Source organism: Carica papaya, chromosome 3 (genome assembly GCF_054855325.1).
Source record: "Carica papaya isolate Zhongbai chromosome 3, ASM5485532v1, whole genome shotgun sequence".
NCBI lineage: Eukaryota > Viridiplantae > Streptophyta > Magnoliopsida > Brassicales > Caricaceae > Carica > Carica papaya.
Window position 1 is genome coordinate 10,856,431 of NC_142311.1, and position 23,215 is coordinate 10,879,645.

At 34.0% G+C, this 23,215-nt stretch overlaps 3 protein-coding genes across 5 annotated transcripts; 1 reads left to right on the plus strand and 2 right to left on the minus strand.

The window, feature by feature from the left end:
- Window positions 1–3,928: 3,928 nt before the first annotated feature.
- LOC110806528 (CCCH-type zinc fingerfamily protein with RNA-binding domain-containing protein) lies at window positions 3,929–9,033 on the plus strand. 2 transcript variants are annotated; one of them, XM_022031422.2, is made up of 8 exons: window positions 3,929–4,234; window positions 5,580–6,542; window positions 6,635–6,802; window positions 6,912–7,091; window positions 7,733–7,809; window positions 7,899–8,072; window positions 8,175–8,301; window positions 8,471–9,033. In XM_022031422.2, exons 2-8 carry the CDS (start codon window positions 5,599–5,601, stop codon window positions 8,541–8,543), a joined length of 1,743 nt encoding a protein of 580 aa, XP_021887114.1. In that variant the 5' UTR covers window positions 3,929–4,234; window positions 5,580–5,598; the 3' UTR covers window positions 8,544–9,033. The 2 variants fall into 2 exon arrangements, with proteins under 2 accessions (XP_021887114.1, XP_021887115.1); XM_022031423.2 differs by having other exon boundaries at window positions 8,474–9,033.
- Window positions 9,034–11,543: 2,510 nt separating this feature from the next.
- Window positions 11,544–15,671, minus strand: LOC110806541 (uncharacterized). Of its 2 annotated transcripts, XR_002538305.2 has the most exons (3): window positions 15,329–15,671; window positions 12,118–14,674; window positions 11,544–12,037 (listed from the first exon to the last, which is right to left on the minus strand). XR_002538305.2 is itself a non-coding variant. In XM_088215713.1 (2 exons), the coding sequence occupies exon 2, from the start codon at window positions 14,563–14,565 to the stop codon at window positions 12,439–12,441; it is 2,127 nt and encodes a 708-aa protein (XP_088071839.1). In that variant the 5' UTR covers window positions 14,566–14,674; window positions 15,329–15,671; the 3' UTR covers window positions 11,544–12,438. The 2 variants fall into 2 exon arrangements, 1 of the variants encoding a protein (XP_088071839.1); XM_088215713.1 differs by having other exon boundaries at window positions 11,544–14,674.
- A 1,793-nt stretch (window positions 15,672–17,464) lies between these two features.
- On the minus strand, window positions 17,465–18,647 carry SLY2 (F-box family protein). Its single transcript, XM_022031421.2, has one exon. The coding sequence runs from the start codon at window positions 18,236–18,238 to the stop codon at window positions 17,714–17,716; it is 525 nt and encodes a 174-aa protein (XP_021887113.1). The 5' UTR covers window positions 18,239–18,647; the 3' UTR covers window positions 17,465–17,713.
- Between the last annotated feature and the right edge of the window lie 4,568 nt (window positions 18,648–23,215).

Below are 23,215 nucleotides of genomic sequence, written 5' to 3' on the forward strand. Positions count from 1 at the left end.
TTTTCTACCAGTTGCACAGTGGAGATCGACCACATAAGTTTCTAGTTACATTTTTTTTTTGTTATTTTAATTTTCTTCAATTGATATTGTCATAGTTCTATTGGTCATTTAGATTAAATTTTACAAGAAATATAAATCCTAAATTTTTAATTACTTCCGCTAGTATTTTATAAATTTCAATATTATTATCCAATTAAATTTTGGATCTTTACATTATACACTTAAAATTGTTTAATGGTTCTTGATTTTTAATGCACAAAATGAGAATCGAAAAATTCACTTATTAATAAATTAAATAAAATAAAGACAAAAAATTTCACATTCCAAACACTATTGATTTTATTACATACATCTATCCAATAATTTTTGTACTTTTATATTTTAAATAAAATGTTAATTAAAAATTAATTGAATTATTTCCAATTTGATGAGATCGGTATGATTTTTATTTATGTAAAATAATATTTATGTTATTTTTATAAGATTATAGATTTTCAAAATAATATTTACCACATAGTTTAGTCTCATGCCAACAATTATTACTAAAATTGATATCTCTTGACAAAAAAATACTACTTTAACAATAATACCTTATGTGTATATACAAATACATATATATATATATATATTTATATATATATACAGGCAAGGCACTTTATTAGTGAACTTTTATGGGCCATACATGTGATATATATATATATATATATATTGCTATTTTACATACAATTTGAATTAGCCCCAAAAAGCATGTTTTTTTTTTTTTTGCGAGAATATACATATTATATTTCCAACTTAAGGGATAATAATAGCTTAAGATTTACTTAGCATATAATGTTTGTTTTAAATTATCTTAAAATATTAATACTTGATTCACTTAAAGAATAAAAAATCCAATTAATTTTTAAAACGATAAAGTTATCTTACAATCATTTTTAATTCGAATTAAATCATTATATAATATTTTTAAATCTTATTTAAGTATAATAGAATTTAAGATATACCTTTTTAATTTAACTCTGAATTATTTAGATTGAATCAAATAAACTCTAAATTTGAATTATACAATCAATTTTACAATATTTATTTTTGTAAAGAAAATATTTTATAGAAGACAATAATTCGTTCCACACGAAAACATATAATTGATACGAAAATAGCACAAAACTGTTTATTTAATAAATAAATAAATAAATATTAAAATATTTAGCTAATTACCTTGTGGTTTCCACTTCCCACCATCCCATCCATGGATGGAGTTCGGCATTTGGTAAATTAAGCAACGTTTGGAGCACGGAAAAAACAAGTCTGGAAGTGCAGCAGACCAACCCTACAACCGAGGCCTCCATTTTAATAATTAATTTATGTTATATGCGTTACCTACATTATGTATATATATATATATATATATATTTACGTTAACCAACTTATATATAAATATAAATATATCTATAATTAATTACTTTCGAATTCTGTACACAACGTTTTTTTTTTCTTCCTTAAAAATGATTAATTATATCGGCTAAATAAGATTATACTAATATCATTCCAATATATTAAAGTTGAAAAATTTAGGAAATAAATTAATTAAAGAATTAATAAATACATAAATTAATTAAGATACTCTACTGCTAGAAAGTCAATATTTTTATAATGGTTATTTGAAGTTTACATGTTCGTTGAATCAATTTTAATTGTATATAAACTTTATAATAAAATTTACTTGTATCTGAAATTAATATACGCGACAAAAATTCAAAGAAGTTGATTAAAATAAAATATGATTATATATATATATATGTATATATCATACAACTATACCAATCAAATAAAATAATGGAATAGCAATCAAAACTAATTGAAATAGTTAAAATAGAAAACATACAATACAAAGTCAACCGAATGATAATTGCGTCGTGTTGAGGAAGAATATTATTTGAATTTATTTTTGCCTTTTAAATAATATAAAAACTTAATTGCCTTAATGGGTTACACCTTTTAGTCATATGGGTTTGAATATCGTATTTTTATTTCTTATAATACATGCTCCCACATAAACTTAAATTCATAGCATTCAAAATCAATACATAAAATCGAAAATAAAATATAAAATAGTAACTTTATTTTGATTGTGTATATATATATATATATATATATATTTTATTAAAAAAAAAAAAAAGCAAAGCACTTTCATTAATCTAATGATTTTGTCTCCAGATTTTGTTTTAAGATAAACCCATTTGAATAAACACTCAGCTCTGACCCTAAAATTCTGCCAACTTAGGAATGTGTGTAACGATACAAGCTTCAATAATATGATTAAATTGAATATTCATCATTAACAATTAATCAAAATTTAAATAATTTAAAAGAGACATTACGTGCTGACAACAAAAATTATGTGACAATCAATTAAATGAAAGGATTAGAATAATTAACTTCTTTATCTTTCTTGTTAATCATCTTTATCAGTCTTGTCTAAATATGATCGTAACAAGTTATAAGCAAACAACCACCGGAGATTTAGAAAATAAATAAATAAATAATAATAATAAAAACAAACGAACAGAAGGTATGGAAACAGTAAAATTCAAAGATTTATCAATTATAGGGGCTTAACGGAAAGGCCCGGTTCTAACGGATATCTGTAACGGCCATAACGTTTAATTCTTCAGGTGATTTACGGTTCCGTCAGTCTCCGACGGTAACTGGCGATCCGATCCCCAATTTCCCGCCGGGTGAACCGGTCGCAGATCCGCGGTGTGTGAAAAATGTTTGTTACCACAATTGCCCCTGCTGATTTCAGTATTACTATATTAACCTTTCTACCGTTTTTCAGTTTAAGATTTTGTGGGGCCATAAATTTTAGCACATGCAATATTAATATTACAATTCCATACAGCCTAAAAAATTTAAATATTTAATTTATTTTTTATTTTTTATTTCATGTATAGAGCTCGTGATAAAGTAATCGATTTAAAAGATTAAAATCCGTTAAAAGGCATTTTTATTTTTTATTTTTAGTAATAAATAAAATTAACTCAGGGTGATTATTTTTAAAGCACCAATCACGGGGGAAGTGAACTGGGACCCACTGCCAGGGAGAGGATGAGGTGGGTCCCACCAGAACTGGATTCACTACGGTACTTGTTTGGGGTAGTGATTTGTGGGGTTTTAATCCACGTACTAAACAAACTGCAGGACACGGACTGTAAAATTAGGTGCGGATTTGACACGTGGAGGGCATGCAATGCGCGAGATAGATGGTTAAAGTTCACCGGGAAATCACCACCGTTCATCTAGAACAGATGGGACCCAGCTAAACGCACGAAAAGAAAACTACTCTCTTCCCCCCTCTCTCACTCTTTTTAAAATTAGTGGGTCCAGGATTTGAAATTTTATCCAGAGATTTATTAACCGATTTCGTGGATAAACAAATAAGTTTTCCATACGAGCGAGATACACTGGGCGGTTACTCTATTTAAAGGCGGGCGTTTTGGATTTCGTAGAGGGAAGTCACGTGGGTTTTTGTAGACATTTATTTAAGGGATAGAAATTAAAAAACTGCATGGAGATTTGGGGGGTTGAGGGTGGGCATTTCCGTCATTTCAGTTTATTGGCTGTTTCGGAACTCCAGGCGCATTTTCAATAAATTCCCACAATTCTCTGTAACGACAAAATACAACCTGTAATTTTTTAAAACCTTATTATTTCCCAACAAGAAAACATTACAAATTTAAGAAAATTTAAAAAAAAAACAGTCACAGATAAGAGCGACAGAGCTGTAGAGAATAGTGAGCTTATAATAATGAGAATAAAGTATTTAAAATTTTAAAATATAAAAATAAAAAATTCAGTATATTATTATTATTATTATTTTTTTTTAGAGAAGGAAGGGGTGTGTATATATTAGTTTGTGTTGATTTGAACTAAAGACAAGGCGCCCTTAAAAGCTATCCTTTCTGTCATTTTTGCCTTTTTTTTTAAAGAAGAGTGTCGTTTTTATGGAGACTTGAGAATTGAGAATAGAAAGGTGGGAGATAAATATAGAACAGGAAATTTACAGAAAGGGTGAAAGAGAAGAGGAAGAAGAAGAAGAAGAAGAAGAAGAAGAAGAAACTGACTGAACAAACAAACTATCAATCAACAAAAGGACTATGGAAGGTTTTGAGGTCTTGTCTTAGTTTGTCGGACTTCGTTTTGCTTCAATTTCTTCTGAGGGCTTGTTAGATTTTTGGTGGGTATTCAGATCTTTGTTTGTTCAAAGTAAATGGCTTTACAATCCCCTTTTCTTTTCCTATTCCTTTTTCCTTCTCTTCAATCTTTTCTGCCACGAGTTTGTTGAGAAATGTTGCAATACTGTGATTTTAGAGGGTAAGGCCAGGGGGATGGGGTGGAACTCTGTTTCTTATTCTTCTTCTACTCTCACGTAACTTGGAGTTATGTTATTTTGCAGATTTTCTGATAATTCTGTGCGTGGAAACGGTCTCTGGGTTTTCATGGTTGTTTAAAAATAAATGGTTTCAGAGCCAGAGATGATTTTTGTTATTGGGATTCTTTTTGGTTCTTAACGAGAACATCTCCGTGTTTTCTTTGTACGGTTCTTTCAATTGACCGACTTCTCTGAATCTTAAGCATGGTTTTATTTGACAGTCGTGTCAACTAATAATGCTTAGTTCACTGTTGATGTTTAAAAATTCATAAAGCACTTTACGTTTCTTCTTCTCTCTTTTTTTTTTTTTTTGGGAGGGAAGATCGGAGGCTTGGTGTTCATACTTTTTCCCTTACAAAAAAAGGGGTTTTGTAATGGTAGTTTAATGTTTCAGATTTCATGAAATGCACGAGCCTGTTCTTGCGGGTTTTAGCCTCACGCCCATAGTCTGCTCTATTGTGTTTTCCATGGAAGAGAAATGCTTTCTTCAATCTAATCATACTCACCATTTACTTTACAAGTAAATTCCTCAAAAAACAATCTATAGAAATTTACAGATTTTTTCATCTCAGCTTTTTTCAGAATTAACATTTTTATTTATTTATTTTTTGTTCTGATATGTTTTTTCTTTTCCAATTTTGGGTGGTAAATCTTTGAGCCACGCTCTTGTGGTTTCATACCCAATTTATTCCCCCTTGTGCTAAATACAGAGAATAATGCATATATATATTTTCCGCTAATTTGCTGTTCTTGAACTTGGGAAAAATTTCCAGCTGTTTCTAGGATATAATGGGATTTCCGTTTTGCTGTCATCTTTTTTTTCCTTTTCTGCCCATTGGGTTGATATCTTTCTTTGTTGGCTATCAAGATACATATGCAGTTTATATTCGTTTGCTAGATTAATTGCTTTGCCATTTATGGTGAAGTCAAATGATATCTGATCGTGTTTCCATTGTGCCTTAGATCTGCAATTCATTATTACAAAAGATTTAAAAAGAATGGTTATCTGTCTTGCCATAAAAGAAAAATGAGTGGGTTATCTCCTGCCTCACGTGTTTGTTTTCCTTTTTTCCTTAATAAATTTGGACAGTTGACTGGATTCCAATAATATTTGTTCTTGGTTCATGTATTTTGGCGTTGCAATTTGCAGGGTGGGGTGAGAAGTTGAGATGGACTTCACAAAGGTGGTATACAATAGAATCCAGCAGCTAGAGCCTGAGAATGTGTCTAGGATTATCGGGTATCTGCTACTGCAAGGTCATGGTGAACGTGAAATGATTCGATTGGCCTTTTGTCCCGATACGTTGATCCATTCGTTGATCAACAAAGCCAAATCTGAATTGGGATTGTCCAAAGCAGTAGTTTCAGCCCCAATTTCACCTTCACATGTGAATCCTGCACCAGTTGCTGTTGCTGATCTGCCTATGCAGTTCACAGCGTACTCGGCTGCTTCCCCACGTCCGGTTCCATCTCCGGCTTCCCTAAGGGCTGCAACGGCGTACTGGGAACAAGTGGCTGCAGATCAGCAACAGCTCAACAACTTGGATTATGTGCAGCAGGGATATTCGGAATCAGTCCAGGATGATTTTCGTCTTCAAAATCAGATGCAGTTCTTGAATTTGGAAGGCCAGATAGGACCTGTTAACTCTGTTAGTCCTGATTTTTCAGTTAACTACTTCTTTCCCGAACATCCTATGGGTGCAAGAACCAGTCGTAGGTCTCCTAGCCTGCCGGAGTTCCCTGTTAAGGTTTGCCATTACTTCAATAAGGGCTTCTGTAAGCATGGAAGTAATTGTAGGTATTTCCATGGCCATCCCATGTCAGAAAGCTTTTCTCAGCTTTTCAATCCCAATTCTAGTGATGTTGGGAATGAAGATCATGTTATTTCTCCTGGATCTCTAGAAAAGCTAGAGTTGGAGATCACGGAACTCCTGAAATCAAGAAGAGGGCTTCCTGTTTCCATTGCCTCTTTACCAATGCTGTATTATGAGAAGTATGGAAGGACTCTCCAGGCTGAGGGATACCTTACAGAGAGTCAAAGACATGGTAAGGCTGGTTATAGCCTTACCAAGCTTCTTGCTCGATTGAAGAACAGCATCCGCCTCATTGACAGGTGAAAATCGTGATTTTTCCCTTTTTATGTTGTATTGCATCTCATGTTTTTATAATTTAACTAATTCTTAATGTTTGTTAATTGAGTTACAGGCCTCATGGACAGCACTCAGTGATTTTGGCTGAAGATGTTCCTAAGTACTTGGAGTATGCTGCAGACAGAAGTGAACCGGGTGGAATTGTTGCTGGTTCCCGGCAGATATATCTTACATTCCCAGCTGAGAGTACTTTCACTGAACAAGATGTGTCCAATTACTTCAGGTAATGAAATCTAACGAGTTGCTCCAGAGATTCTTGTATTCTCGAGAAATCAAATCATTTGGTTGTTCTCATTTTTTTTTCTATTGTTTTTGGCACTTTTGTTTTGTAGCAAATTTGGGCCTGTTCAAGATGTTAGGATTCCATGTCAACAGAAGAGGATGTTTGGTTTTGTCACTTTTGTTTTTGTGGAGACTGTGAAGCAGATTTTATCCAAGGGAAATCCTCATTTTGTTTGCGGGGCCCGTGTTCTGGTTAAACCTTATAGAGAGAAGTCAAGGTCTATGGACAGGTAAAAAGATTTTCTGTCTTCTCTTTGAAGGTCAAATATTCGGCAATGGTCTTAATTGCCCTTATGCCTTGCTAAGTTTGCAGTTGAGTCAACGAGTACGTTTCCTGTTAAAACGCTTCTAATCTTTCAACCGTTATCGTGTCATTTTTTCAACCTTGATTTCTGCATCTAGTTCCTTGACCACGTAAAAGCAAGTCCTTGCGACAGCTGGTTTCACTTCTGCTATGAGTTTCATTCGGGGTTATCTGTTTCTAATTGGAGTTTATCTTTATACACGGCCTTGGTCTTTTTTAGATTTCTTAATTTGCCAATGATTATTTTGTTGTATACTGATTGCAACTGGCATGCATTTTTTGGTCAACACCTTGTGATTGCTATTTGAATACTCCAATTCTTCTCGCAAAACCAGAAAAGTATGCAGCTTTGGTTCTATTTCTCATTATTTTTCTCCCGTTTGATGGCACATGAGAAGGAAAGCATACCTGTGTCATTTTCCCCAGTTTGAAACTTGAGTGATTCTTCTCGTCTTTTGAATAACCTTAACTGCTTCAGAAGTTTTACTCTTACGTGTTTTAGGAACAACCTCCTTCTTGATATGATTTTTTCTATCTGTTTTGAAAATTTCGATGCTACTTGGGCAGGAAGTACCCGGAGAAACTGCAGCACCTTATGCACTATGGTGCACAATTTTTAGATGGAGATTCTGAGCTGAACTCAAGTACGCAGAGTTTTCAGATTTTAAAACACATTGGATTTTCAGTGATTGTGATTGTTAATTGTTTTCACCTTTCAACTACCACTGTACAGTGCCAAGAGCTAATGACAACACAAGATTACTGAGGAAGCAGTTTACTGAGGAGCACGAGCAAGCACTTGAACTTGAGAGGAGGCGTTTCTCGGAGTTGCAATTCACGCCAAAACCTATGCCTCCTCCTCATTCCTATTTTGGTTACTCAATGGATGAGTTGAAGGTTCCAGATGGTATGATTAATGAGTTGAACATTTGAACATTCCACTTTGAGTTCACTTTTTTGTCTTGTCTTCTTTTTGACTAATATACTTATGTTGTATGATTGAATTTAGCCTGTGCGGAACAAAATGAGTTCCCTTCCGCAGAGCGTTTCAATTATTTGTTGGATGTTCTGAACACGGGTTCGACAAGTGAGGACAGAGTCAGGCGTGTAAGCACTCGTTACATAGACCAGGAAAGGTATGATTTCGATGCTTCTTAAGCAAGAGATTAAAACAAAAAGTTGCTGCGTTTTTTCTCAAGAACCAAAAAGAATCATAATTCAAGTTGCCGTTAGTGTAGCAAGCAGTCAGCAGACATCTACTACTGCATCATTTTCTTGAGTTTTTTTTTTTTATTTGTTTCCCAGCAGCCAAGGTCTCAATCTTCCAGAGAGCCCATTTGCATCTCCGATTGTGAGTGGCATTTCGACAGTTATATAGAGATTCAGATACAGATGAAACATAGAGAGGTAGAGGGACTGAATTGGAAAGAGGATTACAATTACAATCATGAGTTTGATACTACAGAACTCTTTTTCTTCGCTTTTCTTTTTACTTTGATCAGTCAGCAACTTAGTTGATACCGAGGGGGACAAACAAAATAGATAGGTCTTCTCCATTTATGATGATGGTGAAAGACACAGAGAAAAGAGGATACAGTAAAGCTATAATATGTTACAGGTCTAAGTGTAAGGTTTCTTTTTTTCTTTCCAAATTTTAATTAATGTAATCACATTATCACAGAAGAAAGCAGCAAGAAGACAGAGTTGTGGTTTATTTAGAAGAGGGGGATGTAATTATAGGTTGCTAGTTGAAGAAGAAGAAAGGAAAAATAGAAAGAAGATATATGCAGGTTCCCAGAACAGAAAGAAAGGAGGAGGTGTGTGTAGACATCTCTTCGAAACAGTTGCTAATAAAATTTTTTTATTTATATCACGTTTCTTCAACTCTCACTCTTCTTTTAACCTTTTCAAGTGTTACTTTACTCTGCCAAGGCAACAAATACAATTATTATATAGCCAGTGAAGGATTAATCACGTTTGGTTTAATATTTTAATGACTTGCAAATGATTGCAAGTAAAGTGTTGAAATTAAAAAAAAAAAAAAAGGCCCTTTTGGTTTTTGGGTGAGATGGAAAGGAAAAGGGGCGTAATAATTGCTATTGTAGTTGGTGTATAAAACTATCTTTTATATCTATTTGTTTTTGTATGGTTGTAATATATGCATATGCTTTTCTAAAAGCAAAAAGTTAGAAACCTCCCACCTTACCCAATTAGTTAAATGTACATAAAATAATTAATTGATAAAAAGTTTGTAGGTCCAATATATTATATACATTGAATATGAATGGGGCTATCCCTCGTATGACAAACAGAGGAATGGTGGGTGGATTTTAAAAACAAAGAAAAATATATATATACATATATATATATATAGGAAAGTGGGTTTTAGATATCTGATGAAGTGGCGTAATGAGTTGTGATCTTGGAGGGGAGATTCGTGGCGTCATCATCACTGTTTGCATTTGCTGTTTGGCTGGGCACGATTTCATGTTGTTTATGGGAGGTCGGCGGCAGTACGTGCGTACCAGCGAAGCTTCACAAATCTTATTAACGGCAGGGACCCTGATGCTAATATTTTTTATTTTCTAACATATGACTAATGCACTATTTTTATACATAGAGAAGTTATATATATTAATGCAGAAGGCGTTATCTGGCATTTTGTGTTGTGACAATTGGAGTTTGACTCTGTTGAGATGCAATCTATTATGTATAAATTATATAGCAAATTGTATAAGCACTTTCGGCTTTCAAAGAAAGAGAGCATCCGGACGTAGTATTATAATTGTACAAAATATGTAGCTCCAAATTTAATACATGAAATTACACATTTTTTTGCATGTGGGAAACTACTATTTACATTGTGTTATTTATTAGAGGTTAACCAATAATGCCCATTTGAGTAATGACTAGCATTCTTGATTGTTTAAGTTGCATTTTTTTATCTCCCACTTTTATTTATTAACAAAATTATAACAATTTCATAATTATTTTTCACCGTTATATTTATTATTATTATAACTGTCAAATGTCTATATTATTATCATTATTGTCATAATTGTCACAATTACTATACCATCAATAATTACTATCATATAATTCTGATATGTTTAAATTCGATTCCATACGATTTTTTTTTTTTTTTAAATACCGATCGGATGTTAGTCGGGCTTGGCATAGTGGGGTAAGAGGGCGGTTCGGATTATGGTTTGATCTTCCACCATTATTTTAGTCATGTAGTCTTAGTTTCTTTTTTTCTCGATTCAACTTTCAATACTAACCTCAACCCTCTCACGTCATGCACAACATTATTGTTGAGATATCATGATTTGGTTATGTGCGTAACTGTTAATAGATTCGAGCAATCATTGGTAGTGAAGGTTGAATCGGTAAAAATTAAAAAAATATATAAATAAAAAAAAATTAGTATAAAAACTTTTTTTCTTTTTTTTTTTTTTAAAAAAAAAAAAATAAAATAGGAATTCATAGGTTATTTTAGCCTATTTATGTAAATGATTGTTGAAGTTTGGAATAGACAAGGAGATTCTAAAATATTTTGTAATGGAGTGGATTTCTTCAGAACATAAATGAACCCAGTTGTTGGGACCCGTCAGAGAGTTTTAATTTCCATTGGAGACTCAGGATTGATAACTTGTTGGATCTATTTCGGGTCATTTATTTTTTCATTTTTAATTCTTTTACACAGTGATAATTTAAAAAAAAATTAAAATCTAATTCCTTTAAATTAAATAACTTCAATTGACTAATTACTTCTAATTCATAATCTTTCAATATAAAAAAAAAATATTTAAAATTAAAAAATAACCCTGTTTTGAACTTCATATAAAATTGAAACAATTAATTCCAAATTTGATCAAATTTCACAGAGTTCAAGAAAAATCGATCCAATTATGCGTACAATTTAATATGAATTCAATTATATTTTAGATATAAATTTCACTATCTTCTGCTTAGAATTTCTTTAGATTTAGAGGGTGAGTTCACAAAATAACCATTCTCAAAAAGAAAATTCACAAGAACAACTTTTACCTAAGCAACTAAAAATAAACCTGGAAAAGAAATTCTCACAGTACACTGCCAAATGAAGCTAATATCACCGCAGATTCCTTCAATGAGATGCTAGTTACCCCACAACGTCTTCTGTAGTATATAGACTGTTCGGGTTATGTTGGGTCTTACAGCGTCAGACGGCTAGATTGGCTAATGAAATTCTACAGTGCATCTAACCTATCATACTTTCCAAACATCTAACCCACATGGATTGTTTACCACATCATATTAATTTTACTTGTCTTGTATAAAAATCTGTTAATACCCTTTTGTAATTCCTAATTGCTATGCAGTATTACCAAATTACTTGTTAATATTTTCAAATAACTGCATAATGTTAAAACTATAAATAGAGGCATGATTCCTCAAAGTCATAGCATTTCATGGAAGCCTACATAAGAATCTTCCATGCAAAAATTTTTACATACCTTTGTACAAAGTTCGGAAAAACAGAAGACTGAGCTAAAGGAAAACCAGAAGACAAGAACCCAACATAATGTCTTATAAGAAAATTGTGTTGGACAACCTTCGGGTGTCATAAATATTGTGAGAAGCAGGTGTGGGCCAATAGAGACAATGAAATTCAAGTAACCTAAAGCAGAGTACTGATTTCAACTCGAAGAAACCCTACTCTTCAGCTTTCCCCAGTGAGTCCAGTTGGCTACTTGTCTCTAGTCTTTAGAGGCTTTGAGGAGTAATGGGGACACATACCTGGAAGCCCTAAGCCATATCTTGCTTGAAGAATATTAATAACATACCAGACATTAAGCTCAATATCCCCCCGGGCAGACAGCAGAAATTCTGTGACCCTTTTCACTATTATTCTTCAAGCAGACATACACATCGTCAACCAAAAAATTAATGGTAAATAAATGCCTTACCTAGTTTAACTGTGTCAAGCTTTTGGTTTTTGCATCACAGCCTGACCCGGAAGGCTGACAGCTTTCATTTCCAGGTTAATCCCAACAATTTAAGATGTTATGGTTGCCAGGGGAAACATGGAATTCCCGTAAACAAAAGACTAATAAATTCAGAATTGTAGACAGTTCTTCAGTAACAATGCATCTAAAATCATCTGGAGTTAAATGTTGCATTGGCCTCTAACCATGTATGAAATATTTGTACAGTCAATCTAAATTCGTGTAAGAATTGTAAACTCAACTCCGCGCTAGTTATGGTTTCATGCTTGACTAGGTTATGTTTTAAACCTTTGTTTCTGTCATTGCGTTAAGCAGTTCCTCTGGAGTAGCAGCTGGGTCCAGATCCCAGCATTTGTCTGGCAGATTACTTCCTTCTCCTTCAAGTAACCAAGAAGGGACTTGGTGTGAAAAGCGGAACATCTCTCTCCTGGGAATCCATCTGATGGCATCCTTCTTAGTATTCCTTTGATAAACTGTCTTGAACCCAGCCAATTTGATTAGGGGTGATACACAAACTCCAAGCTGTTCGGAGTAATCATCAAGAACCTCAACCATCTCATACTGGTGCCTCACACCATCCGGAGTTGATCTATTCCAATCTGGAGACCAATTTCGATAAACAGCCCAAATATCTCCACTTTTGGGGAATATCCTAACACAACCTCCCCTGCCAGCCTTCTCCCCTCTCAGTAGATGAGAGAAAATATTGACTTGATCCACGACATCCGAGTTCCATGCTCTAAAGTGTCCACAAGACTTTGTGAACCCAGAATCTATCCAATTCACTGATCCAAATTCACTATCTGTTTTCGAGTTCAAGTAACTGATATGAATTTTAAATGGTTTAGTTGAGATGACCTCGCGAATCAGACAATACAAGCGAGGCATACCATCATCTTCATCATAAATCGCCCATATTTGCTTCGGTTTGAAGCACTCCTCTGATCTATCTCTGTCAAAATCATGGAAATCAGAATCAGGGACTACTATTGATACTGGCCCATTTTTATTTGGTCCTGGTTGACCACCAGAAACAGTCATATCTCTTCTTTCTGATGCCTCTCCGACCTTTGAGAATTGAGCAGCTTCATAGATCATTTTCCTGTTTTCTGTTAGTGCAGCAGCAGCAGCTGCCTCTGATGCCAACCTCATCTCCTCCAACTTCTTTTGAATTTGTGCCCTGGCTTTGTCAATCAATAATTTTCTTGCATCAAATGCTGGTGCAGCTGAGAAGCGTCTAGCAGGAACTTCATTTGGGATAGAAGGTTTGGGTTCATACACAACACTAGAACTCTCATTTGCTACTTTTGCTTCTGAAGAATAACTAACTCCACTTTCCTCACAACCATTCCTAGAACCAGATCCCATGACAACCTTCCTTTTCTTCTCAGGTCTGCTGGTCTTCAATCCTGAAGATTCAATCCCACCATTGGAAACATTTGAGTTTATTATATTAGTGGCAGCATTCTTCACAGAACATTTCCCATTGGCAATAGCTCTTCCTTTATTAGCATCTCCATTACAGGCTCGATAAACAGAATCAGTGGATATGGTAGATACCCCATTAGTATCAACAATTCCAGTGGAAGTTCCTGAGAATGAACTCCACTGAAAAGACACATTTGAAACGTACTCATATCCATGCCCAGAATGATAACCTGAGACTCCATTTCCTGGGAAATACGTGGTGTTGGCTGGCATATATGGTACTCCATCATATCCATGACCACTGTACCCATTTGTTGGCACATAGGACCAAGGACAATAAGGAAAAGAACCATGAACTGGGGCAGCCCCAGTCTCAACAGCAACAAACGTACCCCTGCAGTTCTTACATGAAAGTCTCTTATTAACATATTTTCGCAGATACTCATACTGAACCTTACAAGAGGTGCAAACAGTCCAGAAAGTGTCAAGTCTACCAAGAGACGTCGATGAATTGGGACAACTACTGACACCTGGAGTGCCAGCAGCATATGCTGAATTGGTATGAACAACCCCAGACCCTGCCTGCTTGTTTCTTTTGATATCATAAGATCCTTTCTTAATGCAATCTGACAAGGAAGTCCAGGCTTCAGATAGAAGTTTGAATGCCCCATCAGCTCCAACACATTTATTCTTATCAGGATGGAGTAAAACAGCCATCTTCCTGTACTGTTTCTTCACTGCCTCCTTATCAGCAGAAGGCTTCAACCCAAGAATTGAGTAGTAATCAATTTCTCCATTACATTTGACCTGAGAAGCAATGTAAACTTCAAAAGTTGCCACCATTTGGGATATACCTTCCAAATCTGGATACAATGTTTTAGCCTTTAGGGCATAACTCTTTGCGCCCAAGAAGTCTTTTTCAGCAAATCGTTTTTCAGCGATCTCTTTCGCTTTGAGAGCCTCTTCTCTGCTTGCTTCCATGTAGAAACCTCAATCACTTCAAGACCAAACTCTTTTTTTAAAAGCTATCACCATTTCAAGCTGCTTAACGGGGAAAGAAGCCCCATTTCACATTCAATGGCATTACCATCTGCAAATAATTGGTTAGATAAACTTTAGATTTCACAGATATCAAGCAGACATCTTTTTGCAAGTCAATTATAGTGTCCAAGCCATACAACATTCAGTGAGATGAATTCGCTCTAACTACGATAACACGTGCAAACTTAGCTTAATTTGACTGTTGAGAAACCAAAGAGGGAAAAACTAAGAGGCGAAGAATATCTCCAGTTCCAAAATATCTAATTTTTTGAGCCAGGGTAGAGAAAATTAGCCCTAATCAGCTAAATTAAACATTTTTTCAATTGTTTGTTAGCCAAATTTGACTTACTCGATATCTTAGACATAAATTACAACTTAAATATAAGACAGTGAACTTCGTTTTTTCTTCATTTCCTCAGTTTCTCACCAACCAAACAGTTACTGCGTCAAAATCAAGCTACTCAAAACTCACATTTAATAGAAGAACGCTCAAAATCAAACAAATTAGCACAAAAATTCCAAATCAAAACCCAAATTCCACTGAACTCGCAGCTGAAACAAATGCGCATAGATCCAATCTCAAAACAAATAAAACCCAAAAAAGCAATCAGTATAACCAACGATTCGACAGAAGTAGAAATAAATTATGCACAAAATTAAAGTGAGGCTAAAATAAAATTAAAAAAAAAAAAAAAGGACTCACTAAGATTTGAGTGGAAATGGAAGTGAAGCAAGACCCAGATCGCCACGTGTCCTCGGTAAGCTCGAGCAAATCAAGATAGTGAACTGTTCGTAAATCTCAGTGTACTAAAAAAGCACACAGAAACACAAACCGAAATTTTTTTAAAAAACAAAGTGGCGAGTACACAGGAGTCGGTACACAGACAAGCACAGACAAGGGAGTGATGTGAGATTAGGGTTTTCAGTGAAAATCAGTGCTTTTTAGGGATTTGAGTGCGGGATAAAATCGGCGACGAGGAATTAGGGATTCCGTCGATCGCCGATCAAAAATGAAGGAAAATTAATAATAAAAATGATAATTTTCAGTGAAAGTAAACGGTGTTAATAGTATTTAATGGTGGTAGTTGCTATTGTGCGCCGAGGAGCGTCATGCGCATAATTTATTTTCTCATTGGTTTTAATTTTAATTTTGCATTTTGTTTTTTTTTTTTTGGGGGGTTATTTCTTAAGGCTGTGTTTGGTGGTGGGTAGGGGTAGAGTTCGGCAAAAGGCTTACAAGTAATGCTTATTTGTTTATTTTTATTGGGTAAAATATTATTTTTAATAAGAGAGAGAGAGAGAAAAAAAAAAAGAAAAAAGAAAAGGGTAAAGAGATTTCTTTTCTATTTGTTTTATGTTTAAGGTGCGTAGAAGAAAAGAAAAAAAGAAATTCCTTCACTAAAGTTGCATTTATTTATTTATTTGAGAATATTTCAATAATGGTGCACGAAATTATTATTAATTGAATATCTATCTTATTCTATGACAAAAAAATGTTCGTACTCTAATGATTAAATAATATAGCAAGTGAAAGTATAAAATATTTTGAATATTAAAATAATTAATAACGTATGGTATTTATAATTAATTATGAGATAACATATTTTGGTAGTTAGATCATTTGTTTAAAAAAAAAAAAAAAAAAAGTATTACATAATTCATTCTAAATTATTAAGAGATGTACTTAAATTTGGATTTGGATGGCACGATTTTTATTTTTCTATTTGTTATTTTGTTTCTTTTTGAAATTGGTGTGACCCTTTAAGTGTGGGTATAATTATAACGTGTCCAAATTGAAGGGTGGTGTCAGAGCCTAAGCTCATGTTGTTGGGCCGGCCCACTGTGTTGAAAATTTATTTGTATGTACTTGTGTGCCCCCTATAAAAATGTGAACATGTGAAGGGCAGTCGGCGTACTAAAACCAAAACTTTCTTTTTATGTGATCTTATTAATTGTTTGTAAGATGATTATCAAATTTATTGACAAAAGTATTTGTATTTTAATTATTGAAAAAAAAAAAAATGATTCATTGTAAATATGTATAAAGTGGGGGAGGCATATGTCTGATAAAAAAAAAAAAAGAAAAAGAAAAATGGGCATAAGGAGTGAATGATGAAATACTAGGACCACTCTCTCAAGTTGAATTAAGGGTGTTTGTCAAGTTACAATCAGAACTTCTAAAGCAGCTTATAACATGATCATGACTTCTTACAACTCTCTACCTATTCTATGTTTTCTAACTTTTCATATCTTTAATGCATACTAGTTATTGCTTTTGATAGGATGTGTTTTTGTCCACATGATGCATAAATATATATTTATGCTGCATATTCTTATACTGTAATCAGGGTCTGTTGTATATTTCATAATAGGATTAGTTATTGTAGTTAATTTTTTTTTATTTATAATTTAACCAATATAAGATGTTTTTCAACAAGAGGTATTAAAAATCATGTTTTTTATTTTTATTTTTTATAATAAATCCATTGTCATGACTTAAATTTTGTTACTTTTAATATGAAAACATAATGAATGGTGAAAAAGAACCCAAAACAGAAAGAAAAGTAAAATCCAACGGCTAATAAGTAAAAAAAATAATAATAATAATTGTTCCGAGTTAAATTTGTTTGTATTGGATGAGGGTACCCGAGGACCCGTGACAAAGATTTCCATACCCTAAAAGAAACATATAGTCCACCTATGATTAATGTGGTCCTTTTCAAACTTTTTAAGTTTTCCTAATATTCTACACACACACACACACATACATACATACAAACTTCAATTTTGTTGAAGCATACATATAATCACAAATAAGTATTCTATATTTAAAAAAGAATGGACACAAATATTTTATGCTTATTTATTTAATTAATTATCATGTAAGTGTAATCACAAAAATAATCACATTATAGAAAAGAATATTTCATTTAGCCATAAATTGAAGGAGCAATAACGTATAGTAGTAGCAGCAGCTAGGGAAGGAAAATATTTAATTGCATGCAGCTTCTGTTATTCTTCTGTCTGCTTCTTGATCGGTCAAAACTGCCGATTTCATGGACGAGAAAACAAGGGGAGGACCAGGGAGTCAAACGTTCACGGGCTTACACAGGAACATGAGTGAGGAGGCGCCGGACACTTCGCCGGCAAGGCGTCCGGAACTTAGGCCGAGCCGCTCGTAGCAGTCGACGCAGAAGAGGGAGAGGGAGAGCTGGACCTGGTCGCGGGTCCAGAGGAGTCGCGCGAGGCGGCCGGAGCGGGAGAGGCGGGTGAGGACAGGTAGGAAGCAGACCAGGTAGAGCCGCTTGTAGCCTCCGAGAGCGGCGACGACGGGGCGGAGAGACGCGGCGGAGAGAGGCGGCGAGGAGGTTTGGCGGAAACAGAGATCTTCCCAGAGTGAGTCGTTGCGGGAAATGGTGCACCAGAGGCGGCAGACGCAGGCGGCCACGCCCAGAGATCGGCCGTCGAGGCGGCGGAGTATCTCGACGAGGATGTCAACGTGGTCATTGATACAAAACTTCCGTCTCTTCTCTCTGTCTTCTTGGCGATAGGCTGAAAAATTGTTATCGGTCTCCGGTTGATGGGCATCATCAGGAGTTTGTAGCAGCAGCATGGTTGATTGTTGGTGTGAGGTGATGTGTGTATAGTGCGTGAGTTTGCGGAGAGAGAAAGTATAGATGGATATATATATATATATATATATGTAGAAGAGTGATGTGTGAATAGAGTGTGTTTTGTTTTTTTAGGAGTAACGTGAAGTTGAAGGGATTTGACTTGATAGAAAGACAGACACAGTGAGAGAGAGAGAGAGAGAGAGATATGCTTATAATTGCCAAGGTGGTGAGAATATTGAGAGACAGCTTGTTTTTGAGCTTCCTCTGTAGGTCTTTCTGTTTTTTCTTTTCTTCTTGAAAAATACAGAATACAGAGAGAGAGAGAGAGAGAGAGTGTGTGTGTGTGAAAGGGTGTGAAGGGAGATAGTCAAAATTTATGGGTTGATAGGGGAGGAGAAAGGGAGAGGGAGAGATAGATAGTATATAAGTGGGTATCGAGAGGGGAGAAGAAAGAGCCAAGAGAAAAATTCCAAAGCAAAGAACTGGAACCAATGCTATGCTTTTTTCCTTTCATTTGATTAATTTTTTTGTGTATTGTTTTTCGGGTTTCCCTTTTTTGTATTTTTTCTTGTCTTTACTTTTGTTGTTCTTTTCATTCTTCAATAACTTCCTTTTTTCTCGTTCCACACTACTTTTTATTTACCTCTCTCCCTATATTTACCCTCACCAATACTTTTATTTCACCGCATATATATATATATATATATGTATCATGCTAATAACATAGCCTCCCAGCTATAAAAATAGTATAGGCAAAGGGATCTTCATATACTTACAATAATACAGCTGTATACATATATAATATATATATGTATATAAATATAGTTGAGGGGAATGGATGTGGATCTCAGTACTCGAATGATGTTGTACGTCTTGGGAATTTTTTTTCTCAACTCCTTGTTTGGTTGTTTCTGATTCTGTAGCAAAGCTCTGGTCAATCCATTCATGATATGGTTGAGTGCTTTGAACTTTTAATATTTGTTTCCATCTGCTTTTATCTAATTAAGAATCTAATTAACTAGATTTGGGAGGAGATCGTGGTACGTCTCTTTGTTAAACTATCAAAATGAACCTGACAAGTGACTGCCCGCCCGGCTAACAATAATCACTAATCACTAATCACTAATCAATCACTCAAACATTAATTTTTCCTAAATTAGCACTACACTATTTACATATACTTCGAGAAAAGGTATAATAATTATAATGATAATTAAAATTAATTAATAATTTTCCTTATTTTGTGGAAACCCAAAAGAGGTAGGTGATCCCATCAAATGATGAAAAGCATCTTATGCAAGTTTCCTCTTCAAATAATAATGTATAATGAGTACCAACCAAAGCATAAAAAAGAAAAGGAAAAAAAAAAAAAAGAAAAGCAAGAGATGATAACTATTTTCTGCTTTGTCTCCTGGGTGTTGGATTTTGGCTCAGAAAGGAAAGCACCCCTCTACTCCCTCTCAGACAGAAAGCATATACAATATATATATATGTGTATATGTATATGTATACATGACATGTATCATAATTTTATTTTAATCATATTATATCATCAACATATATATTAAAAAAAAAAAAAAAAAAAAGGCTGAAATTGACTTGAGATTTTTTTTAATTAAAAAATGTTGGGTAAAAACTGTTTTGTTGTACGAGACTGTTCTCCATATACGTTATCATATTTAAATATCAAGGCTTAAAAATGGTTAGAAAATTCACACTAGTTAAACTTAGTGCTATAAATTAAAGTTGATTAAAAAAAATTATCGGAAAATCTGGGTTATATAATGTAGTTAACCAAGACCCAGATGGGTGCTAGTTGAGATCATATATATCCATATAGGGTTCCTCTCTTTCTCTACAACCCAGATGAGTATACACCTATATATGTATGTCTGTATGTATGTATGTGTGTGTGTGTGTGTGTGTGTATGTATACGTCAGAAGAGAATTAGATGAGAGGAGCGTGTATAAGGTGTTGTTTTGTATTGTGTTGGCGTTGTCTGTTGGACTGCATTTGAAGCTGCAATATTGCACTATTCCCTATTCTCTCTTCTGATAAGAGGAATTTGATAATTGCAAGATTACAAGAAGAAACCCGTGAAGTGCGCTAAAATTTTTCCTTCTTCTTCTTCTTTTTCTGCTGCTGCTGCTGCTTCTTTCTCATGATCATCTTTTCTCTTTTTTCGTCTCGTGTGTGTGTGTATATATATACATATATATCTTTTATATTTTTCACAAGCTCACTAACTTCCTCGACGACTATGATGATTTGTACTTTGTTGTTTGTAAAGTATGTGCCACTGTGCCACATGCCAAATTGGTCAACAAACATAATCAGAGAGTTTCTTTCACTAATTTCGTCAGCCCATACATTCACCCATTTGCAATTTTTCAGATCATCAGTACAGTCCTGTAATTTACAGTATATATTTCTTCAGAAAAACACCCAGTAAATGTACTATGGACCCATCAAATTTGACGCTTCACTGCCATCCCATTTAACCCGTTCTTTCTTTTTCACGGTTTAAAGTTATTGAAAATCTGCCGATTCATTTGTTTATATATGACCACTGGACACATCCTTTCACAGCCTTCTCTCCATTGAAAAGCATATTCCTCATTCTTCATTTCTTTCTTTTTTTCACTGGCACTTTCATCAGCAGCACAACATTTTTCAGATTTTTTTTTGGTGGTAGTTCTGTAATTATTTCGCAATATTTAATATTTAATACGGCGTTGATTATGTTGATTGTATATATATATATATTTTACTTTTTCTTAATTTTTTCTTTTCGTACACACAGAACAATAGCTGTGGCTTTAGTAAGTTTGGTTTTGTGGTAAAATTTGAGTAATTAAATCCCAAATCATAATTAGGCACGTATTACAGTATTTTCTTAACATATTAATTCCTCCCCGACCGTGCACATATATAATATATATAAATGAAAAGAAAACACAGACACCCTTGTGTTTAGATTTACATGTTTGGCCGGTTTCCTTCTGTTCTTTGCAGGAGGTATTCATTAGTATCGATGTTATAATATAAAACATTAACTAATAACAATTTTTGAATAAAGTAATCAAATTATATGATCCGGGTCAAGGAGATACATGTATGTTTATAATATATAAATGAGTAGATTAAGCATTTGTTTCATGAATGTGAAGCATACATACATGTATTGAAAAGGAGAGTAGATAAAAATGATTAAAAGCTTATAAGCAAAGTAAACAAATCAAAAGAGAACAAGTAGATAGAAGGTAAACAGAATAGGACCTATAAAAGAAAACAATGAAATTACAGCCAGCAGCCAGGGTTCAAAAAATCCATATATACAAACATATATACATTAAATGACATCTTGCTTCCAACTGCTCTCTTAGCTTGAAGTGAGCCATCATGGAATCTAATTAAGAACTTCTGATTTGGGATTTTTGAAAATTGAATTAGTATATATATTTTCTAATGTGGGTTGGGTCTTTCAAAGGGGTGGTGGTGGTGTTTGGGAAGAAGATTTGTTGGGCATTCCTTGTTTTGTAGGGTACTTTTGTTAAGAAACTTCTAAAATTCAACTCGCAAAATGATGTTTACATGCTGCCAAATTTTACTGTTTGATATATATATATTTTTTTTACAGGTCTGCTTGTTTTTAATTCCTTGCATTTTTGCATCATGACTTATACAGCACGGAAGCAAGAAAAGAAAATTTATAATTCCTACTTAAAAACCTCAAAACATTAGTAAATGATGGGCCCAATCTAGCTTAATCCATTACATTAGATTTAATATAAGTCCACTTGTGGGCCATTTTATTTTTTATTTTTTATTATTAATTTTTAATTTAGTTTAATAATATCTAGAATTTTGTTTTATTATTATCAAAATGATTATCTTATTAATTATTTTTTACTATAGAATTTTAATCTTTTATTATTGTCAAATTATATAAGTAAATTTTGTTTAATGAATAAAAATATTAAGGAAATATAATTTAGTTCTATTAGCACTCTAATTGGAAAATTATTAAATTATAGATATTAAATACGTAATTCAAAATTATTTATTTCTAATTTGAAAAAATCCCAAACTAAATTGAAATGAGCATCCTGATTCCATATGTGGCTGGAAACAATCTCCATTTAGGCGGGAACCTGCCTTCTGAGCAAGGAGACCGTTGATGTCTCGCTGATCGGTATGCCCAACCCTGTTTCTCCATCTTCATCGCCTAGGGTTGACCCCTCCTCCTCTAGTCACAGGCTTTTGGTTTCGGTGGTGTGGTAATTTCTTGCACTAGCCTTTTATCAGATTTCACGCCGCCTTCTTTTTTTTCTTTTTTCTTTTTTCTTTTTTCTTTTTTCGAATGTGATTAGATTTCACACGCAATACACTGTAAGTATTAGGTCTGTCGGGGAGGAAGAAAGGTGCTATAATTACAGTAAAAATAATATCGGTGGGTGATTTAGCGGAGAAATTGTGGTTCGGTCATGCGCCACACACCTGGTCAGGTGGAAATACCGGAATCCTTTTCAGGGGAGGGTTATTGTTTGAGTGGAGGTAGTAATTAATCCCCTGGTGAGGGGAGGCCGCTACTTCACAAATCTTCGGTCAAGTCATCAAGAGAGACGGGGAGAGAGTGATTATAGTCGTTAAAGGAAAGGACTAGTAATGGCTGCCTCACGTAGGATCGCTTCTTTGCAATGTCTATTATCACGTAGGTTATAGGACTTCTTCCAAACTGTACAGACGACTGTAGCATTTTTATATAAGATACTGGAAGTATAACATGAAAAGTCTTAATGATTATAGAAGACTGGCGTGGTTTATCTGATAATTACTTGTTCAACTAGATGATCGAAATTTTTTATTTTAATTCTTTTACATAAACACAGATTAATATCTGTATCAAGTAGGATTTTATTGTTAAAGTCTTTATTCTCATTATCCAAATTTAGCCTTTTCAAGTATTCATCAT

What these genes read in the sequence shown, in the direction of transcription:
- LOC110806528 (XM_022031422.2), top strand. Translation starts at nt 5,599, where the DNA reads ATGGACTTCACAAAGGTGGTATACAATAGAATCCAGCAGCTAGAGCCT. An exon ending in AAGTCAAGGTCTATGGACAG is followed by an intron (nt 7,092 to 7,732) that starts GTAAAAAGATTT and finishes CTACTTGGGCAG; the next exon opens with GAAGTACCCGGAGAAACTGC. An exon ending in AGATTCTGAGCTGAACTCAA is followed by an intron (nt 7,810 to 7,898) that starts GTACGCAGAGTT and finishes ACCACTGTACAG; the next exon opens with TGCCAAGAGCTAATGACAAC.
- LOC110806541 (XM_088215713.1), bottom strand. Translation starts at nt 14,565, where the DNA reads ATGGAAGCAAGCAGAGAAGAGGCTCTCAAAGCGAAAGAGATCGCTGAA.
- SLY2 (XM_022031421.2), bottom strand. Translation starts at nt 18,238, where the DNA reads ATGCTGCTGCTACAAACTCCTGATGATGCCCATCAACCGGAGACCGAT.